Raw genomic sequence first — 19,372 nt, forward strand, 5'->3', positions numbered from 1 at the left:
GAAAAGGAAGAGACTACAGAATTCAGAAAAAAAGAGACAAAGTGTCCGCTGACTGTGGTCGATTTTCGGTTGATACCCATTATACTCATCTGTGAATCACGACCGTCGAGGCAGAGGCGATCGGCCATTCTCCTGGTGATGTAAGACGTAGTGGAGGCAGTATCCAATAAAACACGCACCAGTGAGCTGTCCAGTTCACTATCCGATGGATGCGTGGCTTCGGCGAGCAAAGAAGGCAGGATGCATGCTGCCGAAGACTCTGAGACAACTAGGCTCAGTCAATTGGATGGTTTACTTGAACTGTGTAGAAGAGGGTGATGATGCCTCTCGCACCCTGACATTGGGCAAACACCAAGGGAACATTTGTCTCCTCGGTGGTCGGTATCTTTCGACAGACACCTGTAGCAAGCCACTCCACGGACTTGTTTCCATCTGTCTTTCAACGACATTTTCAATACATCAGGGCAGTCTTCTGCTTGATGTCCGGAATTTGTGCAAAAAACACAACTATTCTTCCCTTTTCCTCTTGGTAGTCCATTTGCGGGGAGACTAGAAGCAGTTCTCGTGAACTGTTTTGGATGTTGCTTTGGAACCACCTTGGGAGCAGGAACCTCATACCTGTCCTCTCTTCCTTGATCAGTGTTCTCCACTGATGAAGCATAGGTCTCCATGTACAAAAGAAGATCATCGAGGCCCTTCTTTAAGGTAAGGGGGCCTTGTGGGTCGGAAGGATGCTTCAAGTCTTCCTCCGCGACAGCGAATTCCCATTTTTGCCTCAATTGATATGGCAATTTTGACTCAACGAGAGTTAGTAGAAAAGGCTGCGATGTAGGCTCATTAAAATGAAGGCCTGCCATTTCAAATGCGGTCTTCTTTCCCTGAATGTAGTCTGTCAAGGATCTGACCTCCACGTTTTTTGTGGCCATTGGGTGCTTCAAAATATCCCTAATGATTGAAGCAATCGTTTCTCTTTTTTTGTTAAAACGTTGATGAATCCTATCCACCGCTGCGTTGTAATTTCTCTCATCTTGACTGAAACCAGAAATTGAATCAGCCGCCTTGCCACTAAGATAGGAGAGAAGATAAGAGAACTTCTGTGCATCGTCCAGGTCTTGTCTCCTGTGCACAGCGGAATTAAAGGTGTCCCACCACTTCTGGAACTTCATGATGTTACCAGAAAATTTTTCCAATGTTATAGCTGGAAGTTTGGCATTATTTTTAGTCAAAAATGACTGCAAGTCTCGCTGGGCTGAGGTTGACCCAGAATCTTGGCCGTGCCAATTAAGAGCGTATAAGGCCGCCTGGCACTCAATTAGGACTTCTTCCACCTTGGCCTCATAATCGTCAAGTGCCTGCATGACACTCTCCACCTCTGTCTCAATATCCCCATCTGGGATGTCTTGCAATTCAATGAAGGATTTGGCCAAATGTGTTTGTTCACGCAATACTTTCAACGAAGCATTCACTTGATTGCGTCCTTCAAGAATAAGGGCGCTGGAGAGGGGTTTCTCTACCTTCTCCTTTGAGTCTACCACTTGCTTTTTTAGACTGGTTAGCCGCCGAGTCAGTCGTTGCTTTTCCGACTTCAAAACGGCTTTTTGAGAAGCATAACTGGGTAAAGACTCACCATCGATATCACTGGTAGGCATTGTGCGTGTTGAGTTACAAACTCACAAAAGTTGAGTGAAGGACTCAATAAATCGAGTGAAGAACTCGCCAAGGTCTGTTCCTTAACAGATTCGAGCAATATCCGGCTCGAAGGACCATGTAAACTGCCGCGAGCGAAAATAAACAAACTCGTGCAACTCAGATCCGTTCGATAGTCAGAATTGTATTTTTAGCGTTAACACAAAAGTGTAACTAGGTGGACTGTATTAAAATATCAAACACGTTGGACGAACTAATAAAACAGGTCTGTTCTCCATTAGCTGAAAAATCCAACTTCTCTTCGTGTCTTCTGCCATCTTCCATGTAAACTGCAGATCAAGGCCGAATAAGATCGGACGATACCAAAGTTCATTATCCACATGGTGAAGATGAAGCCCATTAAAAGAAACGGATCCTCACGACAGCAAACAAGAAGAAGACACGAGGCTATGACATGATACATAAAATTCACTTTGACGTACAATAAAACACTGTACAAATATTCAACGAGCACGAATGACATGACACGAATATATACAACACAACATAAAAGATATGGCTGGAATCAACACTCCCCCATGAAACTGTCCAAAAGTTTCATCAACAATTTCCAGACCCAATGGTCAGAGAAGGCTCCTCGTCTTGTTGGGGTTGAGGGCGAATGCGAGGCAATCAGGGTCTCCTCAAAATCGACGGTCCACGCGACAACGTAATCGACGAGGTCGGGTCCTCAGAAACAGTGCGATTGCCATCACCAGAAGTATTGATAATGAGATTTGGTAAAGAACCAATGGGAATTTTTTTACGTTTATGTCTTAAAGTAAAAACAACAAAAATCAGTACACCAATAATCAAAAAGATGATTACTGAATGTCCAAAAGTCACCCAAAAGTGAGGAGTTGAACTGGAAGGCTGGGGCATTTCCTTCCTAATGTTTCTTACTGAAAAAGCAGTCACATTGTCTAAAGAAGACACAATGTCCGAAATGTTAACCCCAAATGAGAATGAAAAATCAATCTCAAGGGATGATAACTGCGAGTTCAACGAAAGGTTGAATGAGTGCTCTGCAGTGAACATATAATGGGGCGAGTATCCACGACAGTTGGGAGCGACATTAAAAAGTTTTGTCCCTCTAAACTCTTCAATATAAGGAGGCCTGTTGGGACACTCGATACGGAGTTTAGTCAATGAGGCATGAAAAATCAAGAACTCATTGGGAGAAAGTTGTTCTACCTTTTCCACGGCATGGTGACCCCAAAAGTCACAAACCGCAAGAATATCCTCCAAATTGGCTTTAAATAAAGAGGCCAAACAATTACGGGAAAAGTCCCTGTATTGGATATTGTGGTTCGGGCAAAAACGAACGTGTCCTACCAAAGGGCACTTGATGACCTCTTCCTTCTTCAAGACAAGGAAGCCATCATGATACTCATTTACAGCCAGGAAATTACTATCCTCCTTGATACTTACAAACTTGTCAGTATCATTGAGGTACATCGGGAAATCATGGAATTCAAAAAGTTCCATAACGGTACCTGCCCTCAAAAGAGGGACGTGTATAAAGACACGCAAGTACTTTCCCACCATTATAAAACTACAAGGTAGCATGTACAAAGCACTGGGCCTATCCTGAATGGTGGAAATGTATCCCGACTTTTTGGCTTTCTCGGACAAACGTGACAATGCGTCTTGCACTTGAAGACTATCAATCAAATTGGGACTTATCCTTCCGTCAAGTACGGAGTTAATCCCATTTGAAACACGATTGACCTGAAATTCGAGGGCCTGCAGATAAGATGAGACCAAAACGCTCAAATGGTCAAGTTCAACGTGGGTTTTCATTGTGTCGGAAAACAACACAATAGTCTTCAGGGTATTATTGATCCTCAAAGTTTGTTCCTCAAGGACGGAAAGCCGTGCCTCATGGTTCTGTAGAGTCTCAATAATAAAATCAGTGGTTTCCTCGGTATGTCCATCAACTGAAGAAGATAAAGATACCAGTTCCGAAAGCGAAAATACTGATGCGATGGAACCCACCACTCCAATAGTGGCGATGATGGAAGAAACTATAAAGCGCTTGACCCGGCTATCACTAGGAGATTCTAGAGACCAACGAAGGTTGTCCCATTCCCTTTGTATTTGACGAATGTTGCGTTGGGCACTGTGATAGGTGGACCGCGCAATCCTTCGCACGTCCGAGTCAATGTCTTCTTGCACTTTAAAGGTTTTGAACAGTTCGATGATTATTTCTGCTTCTCGAAGGTCCTTCTCCACGACAGAAAGGTCAATGTCAAAAGTCAAATGACCATAGCTGGTGACTCCCGCAACCAGCCCTTGTGGTTTGAAGAGGTGCTCATACTTTGCCCCTTTTCCATTTGCAAAGAAAAGGCAAAATGTTGAAAACAGCGTTATAAAGTTCATCTTAATGGACAGAAAGCTGAATATCAACTGAAAGAAATTATGTTTTTTGTCAAACAAGAAACAATATTCATCGCAATAAATTGATGCCAAACGTGTTTTCAAGAAATTGATGAGCAAAGAAACATCTAAGACTGTTTGAAATGGAAAGCTAATGACGGGGAGTCAGCAGTTTTTGCTTGTCAAGAACATGCTTGGCAAAGTGAGAAGTTGAACCCCTATTAATGGGCATACACTCACTTGTGAAGGCAAGTAAGTCATCTGTTAAAAGAGACGTTATCCAGCTTAATGATGCAAAATTAAAAGATCAAAGAGATCAGCCATTAGTGCTGAATTACCAAAACTAATGCGATAGCAAAGACATCAATTCGGGGGTTGGTTTATAGATCATCCTCTAAACGATGAAGAACATTAATGCTTCGCTTGACGATACCCGTGGAAGTTTTCAACATACACGATCGAATGAGTCCGTCACGACTTATAACCAACTCAATAATTTTAGCAAGAGGCCAAGTAGATCGAGGAACAGTTTTGTCAGCGATCAAAACAACTTCGCCAAGTTTAGGATCTTTATCCTTTTTCTTCCATGCATTGCTCGTCTGTAAAGCAACCAAATATTCTTTTCTCCAACGAGCCCAGAACTTCTTTTGAAGCTCCTGATTATATTTCCATCGCACGTCGGCTTTGACAGGAAGCATGTCTCTTTTGGGATAGTCGGGTAATTGGACCAAGGATTTTCCCAAAACTAAATGAGCCGGTGTGATAGGAGCAGGATCTTCGTGATCTGCGCTCACGATAGAAATAGGACGAGAGTTAATCTGACCCTCTATTCCGCACAAAAGTGTGTAAAGTTCGACTTGCGTAACAAAAGCAGATTTCAAACATGATCGAAGACTTTCTTTTACCGATCGTACCATTCTTTCCCAAATACCACCTGTCCAAGGTGCTTTGGGTGTTGAATAATTCCATTCAATGGGGGAAGGAATCTTTAACAAATGTTTTCTAATCTTTTCGTGGTCCAGGTTGTTCCATAACCTTTGCAGATCCTTATCTGCTTTTAGGAAAGACCTAAAATTGTCTGACCAAATCGATTGTGGAATCCCTCTACGACCAATAAATCGATCCAGGGCTAGCAAAAATGTTTCAGTAGAAAGAGAATCAACTAAATCCAGGTGCACGTCACGGGTACTAAAACATGTGAATAAAAGAATCCATGTCTTCTGTGTTTCTAAGGTACCGTCATCTTTTTTCTTTCCTCTGACTGAAATTGGACCGGCATTATCAATCCCTACATGTACAAAAGCCATATTTGGAATGAGTCTTTCTTTTGGTAAGAACCCAATATCTTGCGTAAATGGCACAGTGCGTTGCTTTCTGCAGAAAAAACACTGATGCAAGATCTGACGAATTTCCCTTCGCCCTCCAAGAAGCCAATATTTAGCTCTAATATGCGCCAATGTTTGAACTTGTGAAGTGTGGTTGTATGATTTATGAATCCACAGAATGAGTTTTGCAATGATGCTACTCTTCGCAGGCAGAATAGGTGGGTGTAATATCTCTTTTGGAATGTGGTCAGCTAAAGCTAATCTACCACCTACTCGTAATACTTGCGACTGTTCATCGAAATATGGCTTTAAAGACCTTAAACCTGGTGAAAGGTGTGCCAATACTCCCCCTTTGATGGAAAGGAGCTCTGAGGTAAGACGATTTTCTTGGGCGACACGTATCCAAAACAATGTGGCCTCTCTCAATTCAACTAAAGTTGGAGCGAGCGTTTTTGGGCTATTTGAGCCTTGTTTTGTTATCTTAGAAAATCGTAAGAAGAAAACTGCAACAAAAAGCAGTGTTGAAAACAATTCGTGGTTTTCAGAAACGTTCTGCCAGGTTTGCCAAAAGGACGAAACCGAAGCAGCCACCAAGGTGGTGGAGGCCTTTTTGTACAGATCTGGATCAGGCTCTTCCACAGTTAAAGAGACGGGAAAAGAATCGTGTGATCCGTAAAGGAATTTCGGGCCTGTAAACCAGTCTGGAAACTGTAAAAGCTCCGAAGGTGTCAAACCCCTGGATGCTGCATCCGCAGACGTATTGTAGATACCTGCAAGATGTCTCCATTGGGATGGATCTGTGTGACTTTGAATTTCAGACACGCAGTTTGCTACAAAAGTAGGCCAATTATGAGGTTCCTTCCTCAACCACTGAATTACCGTTTTGGAATCAGAGTAAAAATATACGCTCGAAACAGACATCTTAATAGCCTTGCAAGCGGCAACAGCCAAGCGTGCGGCAGTTACTGCACCGAGCAACTCAAGCCGTGCAATAGTTACGCGTTTGAGAGGAGCCACACATGTTTTTGCTGTTAACAAATGGACAACGACATTTTTTGAGTTTTCATATCGAATGTAAACGACAGCGGCATATGCCTTCTGACTAGCGTCACAAAAAACATGAAGTGCACAAGAGTCAGGAATCAAATTAGGACACACACATCGGGGAATTTCAAAATTATCAAGTCGACCTAGTTTGTCTAACCAAATCTTCCACGGGTCTAAAATGTCCTTCGGTAAGGGATCATCCCAACCGATGCCCGAAAGCCAGCATAATTGAAGGAGAATTTTTGCTTTGATGATGACTGGTCCCAAATACCCAACAGGGTCAAAAACACGGGACATCTTAGAACAAAGAGTTCTTTTAGTTTCAGGTTTGTCATCTAGACAAAAGGTCGGATGTTAAGCTCATCAATTCAAAATGTTTAGTGTGCTTGAAGCATAGTCGAGTCAACTCGGTTTTGAATTGGTACGTAACATTCCCATTTTCGCTAGGCATTTGGAATAATAGTACTTGAGTACACTTGAGTACACTCGAGTATATACTTAGGGTCCGTGAGTACACCTACGTACTGTACTCGGCTATACTCAGCTATGCTTGATCTCTCTTTTGGGCTTGCGCTGATGTTTCTTTGCCTACAGTGAGCCTATAAAGCGCAGAGCCGACCAAAGATTGTCTTTGATTAACAGGAGTTGGTCAAACCACTCAACCTTGTCACCATCTGCGATGTGTAATAGCCTGGCTGTTGACCTTTTAAGTCATATGTAACGGAAACCCTGGTCAACTGTCCAAAGAACCAAACCACGTGGATCCGCTATTTCACGTGTTTTCTGGTCTAAGCTCCAAAGAAAACTGAGGAAGAAATGGCGCTCAATGAGAATATGGAAATTCCCAGTCCCGTTCACCTCGTCTACCCGGTTCTATTACCTTCAAAAGGTCGAGATTATTTAAAGCTGCACAGAGTGTTTGAACTCGTACGCTGGATCGGAGTTGAGCGGGAGCTATCCCTCCCTAGGCGAAAGGCTATGTATGTAGGTGACAGTAGCCAAGATGAACAATGAAATGGAAAACCTAACATCCTCTGAGGCATTTGACCCAAAAAATCTAAAGCTGGCATGGAATAATTTGAAGGTAAGTCCACGGATTCAGTTTCAAGAGAATGTAGAAATCCATTGTCATTGCTGATTGTTGTCTTTAAAAAACAGTTAAGAGCCAGGAAGAAAAAATCAGATCACATCAAGGAATTAAAGCGAACAGGAGGAGGAGCGCCACCCAAATGAAAAGAATGAAGTAGCTTAGAGGCTCAAGTTTTGGACGAGGCCGGGGATAATAATGAATTAGAGTCACGTTTTGATTCCGAGGCTCCATTTGACCTCGCCCGGAACAACAAAACTGAAAAAACCATTCTACTACAAGAATCTCACTTGACATCACACAGCACCGATCCTTTTCCACGCCCATTGACAAATCAAAACAAAATACAGCCAGAGGAGCCCCAAATTCAACGTGAACCACAATCAGGACCTTTGCCACTCAACCAATGTCAATTTCAAGATAAGGCCTGCCTCCCAGAAATCTCTTCAGCTAGTCAAATCTTTTCGGCGGACATCGAATCAATGCCGTATCATTTTGAGTACGACAATGAATGGAGCATCACGAATTGTATTGTTGGAAACGAGAGTGATCAAGACATTGAACCAACAACAGCCAGCATTGAAAGTAAGTAATTGTCAGCGAGTTAATGGTATGCAATCGTTGATACTTGTTATTTTTTTCTGTTTTACTTAGGTCTAGACACCACTGTCTCCTTTGACTTGACTACAGGCCAAAGACGTATCCTGCAAGAACAATTGAACGGCACGGTCAATGTTACCCCACCCCCATCTTCGCCGGCCAGGTATACATACCACTCTAAACCCTTAATAACCCAGAGAATTCGGCTTTGCTTTCATAATACTGATGTTTTGTTGCTGCTCTTTAAATACGTCAGGCTACCTCATCCATTCAAAAAGCAAGAATATACCAAAAAAGGAAGAAATATCTTTACAGGACATGGTTTTGAACTCAGGAAAATCGTGTTGTTAGTTCGTTCCTTGTTGGAAAATACGTCATATCCCATTGCATTGCTTTCAAAAAGTCTCAAATCCCTTTTAATTTTTGGTCCGAAGTCTCATTTAGTTAGGTAGCTCCATTTCAGCTTTCAAATCTTATACTCCTGGCCGCCTGAACAAAAACTTGATCGAAGTAATGTCTTTTAAAAAGTTCTAATTTTGATTTTATTGCTTTATGGAATTCCAGCTCACATAAATCCCTTACATATCTAAAAACATAGCAAAAAGTAAAATTTTCAAAAACCTTCTCAATGAAAATTGGGAGCACACTTAGTTAGCTCTTGAATACGATTTATGGTATCATCTATTTCAACGATACTTAGTTAGATGGGATTTAGTGGTCCAAATTTCATTGTTTTTTTGCCCCAAAATGCCCCAGTTATATGTTAATTCAATTTCCCAAAGAATTGATATCCATTTTCAATATTACAAAAATGAAAGACATCTTTGTTATTTTGTATACTGTCCTTCTCTTCACTCTTCCAGACGATGCCAAAGTAGTTTCCAACCCATAATAATACGTTGTAAAGAGACTAGTTTTTAAGGTCCACAAGTTCATGCCACTGCCTCTACACGTCCTTGATCTGATAATTCAATTTAAACTGAATACTCGTAATTGCCTTGGAATCTTTCACTTGCCCTGTTAACCAAGAAATAGGCACCACTCTCATTCAAAGAAGCGACACGCTTTTAACTATTTCAAATGCTCTAGAATAATGATATCTGTTCAAATTATATGCCATTACGACTTAAGGATCACTATTCATATTCAGTCATACATCATGCTTGGCAGATAAATTCTTTGTATACTCTCATCATTTTGAACGCTTCCAAAACCGTTCCGATTGGATTATTAACATATAACTGGTGCATTTTGGGGCAAAAAAACAATGAAATTTGGACCACTAAATCCCATCTAACTAAGTAGCGTTGAAATAGATGATACCATAAATCGTATTCAAGAGCTAGCTAAGTGTGCTCCCAATTTGCATTGAGTAGGTTTTTGAAAATTTTATGTTTTTAGATATGTAAGGGTTTTATGCGGGCTAGAATTCCATAAAGCACAAGAATCAAATTTTTCCCTTTGACTTTTTGATGTAGAAAATGCCAAAATGTGTTTGGAAATTTCCCCGGAAACTTGATAAGCTTTTTATCAATTATGTGTGGAGATTTTCCAAAGCCATTCCAGAGTTCAAAATTGTGCTCCATATACATCTTGATTTTGGTTGAATTTGATTTTGGATTCCCTTATCTATCTTTTTACAATAATTTAGAATATTTCATTCTTTCATTTTGAATTTAAAAGTAACTAAATATGCCCTGACAGTAGTTGCAATGAATCAAAAAGATCGCTTTTGTCTTAGAAGGGATTTCCTCACTTTATTCCGCAGATCTCGTTCTGCAAGTCCAAATGACGAATCCACCCAAAATAATTTACCTGCTCGCGGCCGAGGTGGTAGCAGGGGCCGTGGTCGAGGCCGAGGGAATAGGCGAGCCAAGGCACCATCAACTATAGCTGGGCGTTTCATTGAAAACCGAGGAATAATGGAGGCTAACTTTTTAAGCGATCAGCACAAGGTGATTGTCTTTGTTTGTTGCCATTGAACGGTGGTATAATTCCTGATTAAGTGATTGCTCAAATGCCAAGACTTCCAGTTGCCAATTTCTTTTCTAAATAAACACAAGGAACAATTTTTGTTCAATAAGTATCTTTAAAAGTAGCTCATATTAGTATATTAATGCACTTAAAATTAATTTTGAAGTACCTTTGTGCAAAACCTAGCCAAACAATATTATCAGAACTCTTAGTTATGCACTGACATCAAATTTTATCAATATCTATTCAGCAGTTCCTTATTTATAACACTTTGAAAGTTGCATTTTGTAATAAAATAGATCGGAAAATGACATAAACCTACTTTAGGTAATTGCAAAAAACAAATGATGTGTTTTATGATAGCATGAAAATAAATGATATTCTTTCAGTATCATAAACTTTTCCTTAAAGCCTAAAATTAATTAATGTAGGCACCCAAAATCTCCTAAGTATTTGAAATTTCAAATTATTCTTTACTAAACTTGGCAAGGTAGACTAGCCGATCTTGTGGTTGAAATTGTACATCTGCCAGTTTAATTTTCAAATTTTCCACTTTTTGCACGGATTGTTTTCTACGTACCAAAAGCAAGTTCATCAAATGGTAATAAAAACTTCACGATCACAAATCAATAAAAGTATGGTCAACAATTATGATGTTATAGTTATGAATTTTTCATTTTAAGTAAGTTTTAAGTGATATTATGAACTATATTTTGATTGTTCTGCATGCTTTTGAGAAATGGAATGTTTTCATTTATTTTTGGGACATTGAAAAAGCATATTATATTTCTTGGCAATTTCTTTAAAGTATAAACAAGGCATTTTGCAGCCAAATTTGGTGTAAATTACAACTTTTGAAGGGTAATATATCAGAGTCTGTTCAATGGATTTTTATGAATTTTGAATTGAAGGCGTAACTAAGGATGCTCACAATGTCTATTAATAACGATTTTAAAAATACTATCTTCTAATAGGTTTTCAGTGGATTCATATCCTTTTAAGAGCTACTTTTAATGATACATACTTTTTCAAACTTGGTTCTTGTGCTGTTTCAACAAGGAAAAACGCAACTAGAAGGCTTGGCATTTGAGCATAATCTTTTTAACTGTAGTCGGAACCACCGTATTGATTAGTATTATTTTGTACAGTACAACATGCAAGTCTCGAGCCTGTGGAAATATCGCCACCATTCTTAATTTGAATTAACTCCAGTTTTTGCGTCCAATGTGCCGACCACTAACTCCTAACAATGTTTGGCACCTTTGCTCACTTACTCGTTTGTATTTGACTCAGTAACTTTTGCCTTTAGATGTGCAACAAATATGGCTGTAATGTGATTGGGCTCGAAACTTTCTTGTCAGACTGTTTTCAGGTCAAGAAATAAGATTCGTTGAATTTCTTTCCTTTTCACGTCTGACTTGGATTTTAGATAAAACAAGAGATTCTCGAATTGGAAAAGCAAGCCGCTGTAATATACAAGAACACCTTGGAGAAAAAAGCCGAAAACGAAGAATGCCAATTCAATAGCCGATTTCAACACGAAGCCAAATTGTTCGATATTGAACGAAAAAAAGCGGCTGACCTTGCTCACCTGGAGGTTATGTCTTTAAAATTTCGGGTTCGTCGTGAAAGAGCGTTGACAATCAAGGCGGAAAAAGAAGCGGGATTAAATCCAATGGCTGGTTTTGATGACCATCTGTTGCCGTAGTTTCATTTACTCTTTTTGTCAAGTCCGTCGAAGGACAGCACTGAATTCTCATTACAACTTTTTTTATTAGCCGCTAACAGCGTACGAGGTCAGTTGAATTGTTTGGTCTTCCATCTATGTATTTCTTGGCCATTGTCACTGACTTTAAAAGCTCTTGCAAAAATATGCCTTTCAAGTTCTTTCTGACATGATTTGCTTATCTTTGTCAAAAATATTTCTGTATCCTGTTGTCAAAACAAATAAATACGACTTACGTCACGGTTATGTTTATCTTGTCCCAAATGAAAAAATGTACTCTCAGGATTTCTTTATCCTCGGGTAAATCCTCTACAAGCTTTGACACTCTCCGGCAAATTTATTACATAAGGGCTTTATTTTCTAGCTTTGGTTTACATGACTTAGAAAAAGGTATTAATAATTGTGTTTCGCAAGCGAAATTTTTCCCCAACATGACTAGAGAGCTGTTGGTCCAGATCGAAACTAGAAAGCTCTTCATGATAATCTCTCTCTGACTGCAACGTGGATAGGTTGTGTTCTTTAAGATCGATCAAAAGGTTGTGAATTACAATGGCCGATGATACTATTGCTTGAATGTTAGCAAGCTTAGTGCTTCTTATAATATACAAAAGGACTGGAAATCTTTTTTTTAGGACACCAAAGGCGTGTTCAACTTTGATTCGAGTCTTCTTGTGAATCTTGTTGTAAGCAAGGATCTTTTGGCGCATAGCTGGAGGTGCGGATGCCATTTGCTGGACTCGAACGGGGGGAAGCATCACATCTTCCGCCCCATATCCCTCATCCCCCAAGAGTGCCAAAGGCCTCTCGGTATCAAAATCGGCCAATAGTTGAGCTCGCAAAGACGATTCTCCGAAAATCTTGGCGTCATGGGCAGATCCAGCATGGCGGCATGTGAAATGTCGTATCTTACCCACGTGGTCTACAACACACATCATGTTTAGGGAGTAGTATCCCTTTCGATTAAAAAATCTCTCTGGGGCAGGGTTTTTTGATATTGGTTTCCTGTTGAGCATAGACGCAGTGAAATGGGTTCACGGATAAGAATATATATGTCTGTAATACGTACTGTATCTCGATATGGGTCCCATCAACTATACCACATACAACAGGGGGAAACCCACATTCGGCCGATAATGCATTGGCAATTTCATACTGCTCAGATTGATCCGGAAATTTCACATATTTGCTTTGCATTTCTGCAATTACATTTGCCACCTAGATGATATTACAAGTTGAGTGACTTTACCGTGTAAAAGCAATCACTGTTAAAGTTATCTCACCTTATTGATGATTCGGCAAGTCATTGATTGTGATAATTGAATATCTTTGTTCCCTGCAACACATCTGTGCAAGCTGCCTGATCTTAGAAATCGCAAAAAGGCTGAGAGCTTTTGTGATGCAGGAACAGTTATTTTAGTTTCCTGCTTGGAATCCAATTGACCTTGAATCAGATCCAAAATGCGGCAAAAAGCAAATTTGGACAAGCCGTGATCTCGAGCAAAGTCCACGTCTCTCATGGTGTTGGCAGGATTTTGTCGGTCCCACAATCGGATTCTTGGCACTGAGGCCTGGAATTCGACATGGATACTTGTAATGTCATCTACGAACTCCAAGAAATCAAAAAACTCTTGATCTTGACGCCTTCCGCGTCGCCAACTTACAAGGTTCATGCTTAAGCGGATGATGAATCCGGAGCAATTCCTTTCAAGGTGGCAAATTAGGCTATTCAAGTATACCTACTTTGTTTACATTTCGACTATACTTCACATTTTGATTTCAGCTTTGGCGGCTCAAGTATACCTGAGTACAGTTGTGTAGTGAGACTATACTTTCGATCTTTTCACTTTTAATGAGCTTAACATTCCACCTAAACACTACTAAGACCTACAAAGCAAAAAACATCTCGAATGGGATTCCATTGGATTCCCAGAGCTTTTGAATTTATTGTCTCTTCCATAGTAAGCTCTTTACTTTTAAAAACATGCGGTGCCATAGCCGCCCGATCCTGTTCTGGGATGGATTGCAAAATTACCTTTGAATTTGATAACCATTTTGCAAAATGAAAGTTTCCAAGATCCATAACAAGGCTTATTTCCTTTCTTAGTTGAATGCCTTCCGAAATGGAATTAACACCTGTGAACAAGTCATCTACATACTTGTCTGAAATTATGGCCTCGGCTGCCTCGGGATATTCAATAGAATGATACCTGGCATTTTCATCCGTAGTATGAATTGCCAAAAAAGGGCTCTGTATATTGCCAAAAACCAACACAGTGTGTTCAAAAATTCTAGGTTTTTTCTCTACCTGGAGAAATCGCCATAAAAATCGGTGAAAAGGGCGAGAATCTTCTCCCAAACCGATCATTTGGAACATTTTTGAAATGTCTCCTTTAATTACATATCGAAAAGTTCGAATACGAATTAAAATATCAAACAAAGAGTTTTGAAGTTTTGGTCCTTTAAAGCAAAGGTCATTTAAAGAAATGCGATCCACATTTGTGGCTGAACAGTCAAAAACTGGTCTAACTTTTGTCGTTTCGACGTTAGGTCTAACAATATCTCTGTGTGGCATATAAAATCGACCTGTTTCATCCTTGGACCGAAGCTCCGTTTCGTCCGTTACTTCGCGCACGAAACCCCGATTAATCAACGCCTGGATTTCGTCACAATACGCCTTGGCCCGGGAAGGACTTTGGAGGAGTTGTCTCTCCAAAGACTTGAGTCTGGAAAACGCAGACAAAAAATTAGATTTCAATGGTGGTGTATCGGGTTTGAAAATAATATTTACCACATATTTTTCCTTTTCAGGGGAAAAAATTAAATCCTTTTTATACATTTTAAGTACATATTCATCATCTTGAGAATGAGCAAAATGTTTTTGAAAAGTACCAAGGCGCTCTAGATCCCAAAAATGCTGGAGTTCAAAAGTAACCAACTCTTTCTTTTTAATTGGCAAAGCATTTTCAGTAGCTCCTACACAACAAATGGATGTGTTTCTTTGAGCACCAGTCAAGACCCAACCTAACGAGGTGGATTGGGCAAAAAAACCTGTTGCACTTGGTATAGTTTCATTTCCAAGAATTAACCAAACAAAATCTGCGCCAATCAATACATCGACATTTGCTTCTTTGCGAGGAAATTTGTCAGCAAAGCGCAAATCCTTAAAATTTGGAAGAGAATTGGGGTTAAAAGTAACTCCTTCAAGGGGTACACAGATGTGATCAAGAGTAAAGGCTTGAATTTCAACAGAAAAGGAAGAGACTACAGAATTCAGAAAAAAAGAGACAAAGTGTCCGCTGACTGTGGTCGATTTTCGGTTGATACCCATTATACTCATCTGTGAATCACGACCGTCGAGGCAGAGGCGATCGGCCATTCTCCTGGTGATGTAAGACGTAGTGGAGGCAGTATCCAATAAAACACGCACCAGTGAGCTGTCCAGTTCACTATCCGATGGATGCGTGGCTTCGGCGAGCAAAGAAGGCAGGATGCATGCTGCCGAAGACTCTGAGACAACTAGGCTCAGTCAATTGGATGGTTTACTTGAACTGTGTAGAAGAGGGTGATGATGCCTCTCGCACCCTGACATTGGGCAAACACCAAGGGAACATTTGTCTCCTCGGTGGTCGGTATCTTTCGACAGACACCTGTAGCAAGCCACTCCACGGACTTGTTTCCATCTGTCTTTCAACGACATTTTCAATACATCAGGGCAGTCTTCTGCTTGATGTCCGGAATTTGTGCAAAAAACACAACTATTCTTCCCTTTTCCTCTTGGTAGTCCATTTGCGGGGAGACTAGAAGCAGTTCTCGTGAACTGTTTTGGATGTTGCTTTGGAACCACCTTGGGAGCAGGAACCTCATACCTGTCCTCTCTTCCTTGATCAGTGTTCTCCACTGATGAAGCATAGGTCTCCATGTACAAAAGAAGATCATCGAGGCCCTTCTTTAAGGTAAGGGGGCCTTGTGGGTCGGAAGGATGCTTCAAGTCTTCCTCCGCGACAGCGAATTCCCATTTTTGCCTCAATTGATATGGCAATTTTGACTCAACGAGAGTTAGTAGAAAAGGCTGCGATGTAGGCTCATTAAAATGAAGGCCTGCCATTTCAAATGCGGTCTTCTTTCCCTGAATGTAGTCTGTCAAGGATCTGACCTCCACGTTTTTTGTGGCCATTGGGTGCTTCAAAATATCCCTAATGATTGAAGCAATCGTTTCTCTTTTTTTGTTAAAACGTTGATGAATCCTATCCACCGCTGCGTTGTAATTTCTCTCATCTTGACTGAAACCAGAAATTGAATCAGCCGCCTTGCCACTAAGATAGGAGAGAAGATAAGAGAACTTCTGTGCATCGTCCAGGTCTTGTCTCCTGTGCACAGCGGAATTAAAGGTGTCCCACCACTTCTGGAACTTCATGATGTTACCAGAAAATTTTTCCAATGTTATAGCTGGAAGTTTGGCATTATTTTTAGTCAAAAATGACTGCAAGTCTCGCTGGGCTGAGGTTGACCCAGAATCTTGGCCGTGCCAATTAAGAGCGTATAAGGCCGCCTGGCACTCAATTAGGACTTCTTCCACCTTGGCCTCATAATCGTCAAGTGCCTGCATGACACTCTCCACCTCTGTCTCAATATCCCCATCTGGGATGTCTTGCAATTCAATGAAGGATTTGGCCAAATGTGTTTGTTCACGCAATACTTTCAACGAAGCATTCACTTGATTGCGTCCTTCAAGAATAAGGGCGCTGGAGAGGGGTTTCTCTACCTTCTCCTTTGAGTCTACCACTTGCTTTTTTAGACTGGTTAGCCGCCGAGTCAGTCGTTGCTTTTCCGACTTCAAAACGGCTTTTTGAGAAGCATAACTGGGTAAAGACTCACCATCGATATCACTGGTAGGCATTGTGCGTGTTGAGTTACAAACTCACAAAAGTTGAGTGAAGGACTCAATAAATCGAGTGAAGAACTCGCCAAGGTCTGTTCCTTAACAGATTCGAGCAATATCCGGCTCGAAGGACCATGTAAACTGCCGCGAGCGAAAATAAACAAACTCGTGCAACTCAGATCCGTTCGATAGTCAGAATTGTATTTTTAGCGTTAACACAAAAGTGTAACTAGGTGGACTGTATTATAATATCAAACACGTTGGACGAACTAATAAAACAGGTCTGTTCTCCATTAGCTGAAAAATCCAACTTCTCTTCGTGTCTTCTGCCATCTTCCATGTAAACTGCAGATCAAGGCCGAATAAGATCGGACGATACCAAAGTTCATTATCCACATGGTGAAGATGAAGCCCATTAAAAGAAACGGATCCTCACGACAGCAAACAAGAAGAAGACACGAGGCGATGACATGATACATAAAATCCACTTTGACGTACAATAAAACACTGTACAAATATTCAACGAGCACGAATGACATGACACGAATATATACAACACAACATAAAAGATATGGCTGGAATCAACAGCAGTATTGGTCTGTCCTAAAGGTACATGTTTTTCTTGCGTTCTCCTCTTGGCTTGTTGGCATGGTGAACATCCCTCAATCATCTGGGCGATATCTTTGGCCATTCCGGGCCAATAGAAATGACGTCGGGCTCGGTTGTAGGTGCAGACTCGTCCTTGATGTCCGGCTAACGGATGATGATGTAAACATCTGAGAAGATCGGGGATCAAGGCGTCTGGCACGCAGACTCTTTCTTGGTCATCTGTAGTTAGGCAAAGTTTATCCTCCTTAATTGATAATTTATCTAATTGGGATCGATATTGTCGAAGTTTGGGGTCGCCTAAATCTGATACATGTGGGGCTGATTGAGGTTCGTCTACCCATAGTCTGACCTGTTTGAGCGCGGCATCCTCCTTTTGTTCCGTAGGTAGATGATACTTAGCCATTTGTGCTGCGGGTTCGCCGTTGGGGCGTTCTTCTTCGGTCCATTCTCGTCCATCATCTTCATCTTGGAGGGCAAGTTGTTGATGGACTTGATCATTGGGCGTTCGGTCCTCACATAAACATGGGGAGTTGGGTGAGCTCTTGGTCGCTAGGTCATCAGGGCGATTGGGTACAGTCGGTTCCTTGCTCTCTGACGGAGAGGGTGACGAGTCTTCTTCTACTTCTTCGAGTGTAGCCATTTGCCGGGCTTGGCTGCCGGTGAAAGCGTTAAGTTGGGCCTTACGAAAGGCGCCGGTGGTGGGAGGCTTGACTCCTAATTCTTGGTACATTTGGCGATCCTCTGAGGTTATCTCGATCTCGGGTGCTGGGTTTTCCTCGGACGTGGGTCGGCGAGAAAGGGCGTCAGCATTCCCATGGGCGGCTCCTGGTCGGTATTCAATTTCGAAATCATAATCTTGGAGTTCTTCTCTCCATCTGAGGAGCTGCCCTCTCAATGACATCGAAGTCATTAGCCATTTCAATGCCATATGATCCGTGCGTATCAGGAGCTTTCTCCCCAATAGAAAGTATCTGAAATGTTTGACGGCTTGTAGAATAGCTAATAATTCTTTTGGGTGACGCTGTAATTCTTTTCAGCGTGTGTGAGAGATTTGGATTTATAAGCAACTGGTCTTACAGTACCGTCATCTTGTTTCTGAGAGAGTACCGCGCCTGTAGCGAATCCCGAAGCATCAGTGTCTACAATGAACGGTTTGGAGCTGTGGAAGTCTGGATGGGCGAGGACTGGTTTCTCGCATAACTTCTGTTTCAGGGCCTCGAAAGCTCGTTGCTGAGTTTCGGTCCACACGAATTCAGTGTCTTTGCATAGTAGCTTTTTCATTGGCTCTGCAATATGACTGAATTTCGGAATGAACTTACGATAATCAGAACATTTTCCTAAGAACGTCCGTAATTCGTTGAGATTCTTAGGGATTGGCCACTCGCGTACGGCTTCTGTGAGGCGCTCGGCCGGGGTGAGACCACCGGGCTTGACCAGGTGTCCGAGCCATACGGCTTCCTCAGTAAATAGCTCCGTATTGGATGGACCCATTCTTAGGTTGGCTCTCTCTACTGCGTGAAGAAATTCTGCAAATCTGAATAGAGCTTGTAGAAACGTCTTAGCAGGAATGAGATGATCGTCGAAGTATGAGAGACATTTGTCTTGCTCGACTAATTCTCCTACGACAATCTTCATTAATCTAGCATACGTGTTGCCTGAATTCATAGCTCCAAAGGGCATTCTATTGAACTCGAATAATCCTTCAGGTGTGGCCATGGCTAATTTCTCTTTGTCTTCTTGTCTGACAGGTATGGCCAAATATGCTCCTGCTAGATCGACACTTATAAACATGCTGGCTTTAGATAATTGCTCGTTAGCCAATTGTTCGAGATTGTGAGCTACCGGGAAACAGTCTCGTTTGGTGACTTTGTTGAGTGATCGGTAGTCGACGGCGTATCTCCACGATCCGTCTTTCTAACTGGGACCAGTGCGGAGGACCATGCTGACATGCTGGGCGATATGATTCCATTGTTGAGCCATTCATCCAAAGTCGGCTCTCATCAGTGGGTTTAGTGGTCGAACTAAATCCTTGACTGGCTTGGCTTCTCCGGTGTCAACTT

At 41.4% G+C, this 19,372-nt stretch overlaps 5 protein-coding genes across 6 annotated transcripts in view; 1 reads left to right on the forward strand and 4 right to left on the reverse strand.

Annotated features, from left to right (window-relative positions):
- LOC131891298 (uncharacterized) overlaps positions 1–1,649 on the reverse strand; it is a 2,124-nt gene extending 475 nt beyond the window's left edge. Inside the window, exon 1 of the mRNA XM_059240825.1 lies at positions 906–1,649. Coding sequence (XP_059096808.1) covers positions 906–1,649 — 744 coding nt within the window. The remainder of the gene's footprint in view (positions 1–905) is intronic.
- A 162-nt stretch (positions 1,650–1,811) lies between these two features.
- LOC131891299 (uncharacterized) lies at positions 1,812–4,982 on the reverse strand. Its single transcript, XM_059240826.1, has one exon. It carries the CDS (start codon positions 4,980–4,982, stop codon positions 4,446–4,448), a length of 537 nt encoding a protein of 178 aa, XP_059096809.1. The 3' UTR covers positions 1,812–4,445.
- A 550-nt stretch (positions 4,983–5,532) lies between these two features.
- On the forward strand, positions 5,533–12,064 carry LOC131892007 (uncharacterized). Its single transcript, XM_059241727.1, has 5 exons — positions 5,533–7,521; positions 7,596–8,109; positions 8,179–8,287; positions 9,893–10,079; positions 11,528–12,064. The coding sequence occupies exons 2-5, from the start codon at positions 8,007–8,009 to the stop codon at positions 11,804–11,806; spliced, it is 678 nt and encodes a 225-aa protein (XP_059097710.1). The 5' UTR covers positions 5,533–7,521; positions 7,596–8,006; the 3' UTR covers positions 11,807–12,064.
- A 96-nt stretch (positions 12,065–12,160) lies between these two features.
- On the reverse strand, positions 12,161–16,723 carry LOC131892001 (uncharacterized). 2 transcript variants are annotated; one of them, XM_059241719.1, is made up of 4 exons: positions 14,408–16,723; positions 13,105–13,392; positions 12,891–13,039; positions 12,161–12,826 (listed from the first exon to the last, which is right to left on the reverse strand). In XM_059241719.1, exons 1-4 carry the CDS (start codon positions 14,414–14,416, stop codon positions 12,205–12,207), a joined length of 1,068 nt encoding a protein of 355 aa, XP_059097702.1. In that variant the 5' UTR covers positions 14,417–16,723; the 3' UTR covers positions 12,161–12,204. The 2 variants fall into 2 exon arrangements, with proteins under 2 accessions (XP_059097702.1, XP_059097701.1); XM_059241718.1 differs by having other exon boundaries at positions 13,105–16,723.
- On the reverse strand, positions 13,669–18,533 carry LOC131892008 (uncharacterized). The gene is made up of 2 exons (XM_059241729.1): positions 17,662–18,533; positions 13,669–17,531 (listed from the first exon to the last, which is right to left on the reverse strand). Exons 1-2 carry the CDS (start codon positions 18,238–18,240, stop codon positions 17,496–17,498), a joined length of 615 nt encoding a protein of 204 aa, XP_059097712.1. The 5' UTR covers positions 18,241–18,533; the 3' UTR covers positions 13,669–17,495.
- Positions 18,534–19,372: the final 839 nt, after the last annotated feature.

Source organism: Tigriopus californicus, chromosome 12 (genome assembly GCF_007210705.1).
Source record: "Tigriopus californicus strain San Diego chromosome 12, Tcal_SD_v2.1, whole genome shotgun sequence".
NCBI classification, from domain to species: domain Eukaryota; kingdom Metazoa; phylum Arthropoda; class Copepoda; order Harpacticoida; family Harpacticidae; genus Tigriopus; species Tigriopus californicus.

Coding starts and splice junctions, on each gene's coding strand:
- LOC131892007 (XM_059241727.1), top strand. CDS start 8,007: ATGCCGTATCATTTTGAGTACGACAATGAATGGAGCATCACGAATTGT. Junction 8,288..9,892: donor CCCCCATCTTCGCCGGCCAG/GTATACATACCA, acceptor TTTATTCCGCAG/ATCTCGTTCTGCAAGTCCAA. Junction 10,080..11,527: donor TTTTAAGCGATCAGCACAAG/GTGATTGTCTTT, acceptor CTTGGATTTTAG/ATAAAACAAGAGATTCTCGA.
- LOC131892001 (XM_059241718.1), bottom strand. CDS start 13,494: ATGAACCTTGTAAGTTGGCGACGCGGAAGGCGTCAAGATCAAGAGTTT. Junction 13,040..13,104: donor CTTGCCGAATCATCAATAAG/GTGAGATAACTT, acceptor AATATCATCTAG/GTGGCAAATGTAATTGCAGA. Junction 12,827..12,890: donor GGGACCCATATCGAGATACA/GTACGTATTACA, acceptor TATGCTCAACAG/GAAACCAATATCAAAAAACC.
- LOC131891299 (XM_059240826.1), bottom strand. CDS start 4,982: ATGGTACGATCGGTAAAAGAAAGTCTTCGATCATGTTTGAAATCTGCT.
- LOC131892008 (XM_059241729.1), bottom strand. CDS start 18,240: ATGGCATTGAAATGGCTAATGACTTCGATGTCATTGAGAGGGCAGCTC. Junction 17,532..17,661: donor AGGATGCCGCGCTCAAACAG/GTCAGACTATGG, acceptor GCCTAACTACAG/ATGACCAAGAAAGAGTCTGC.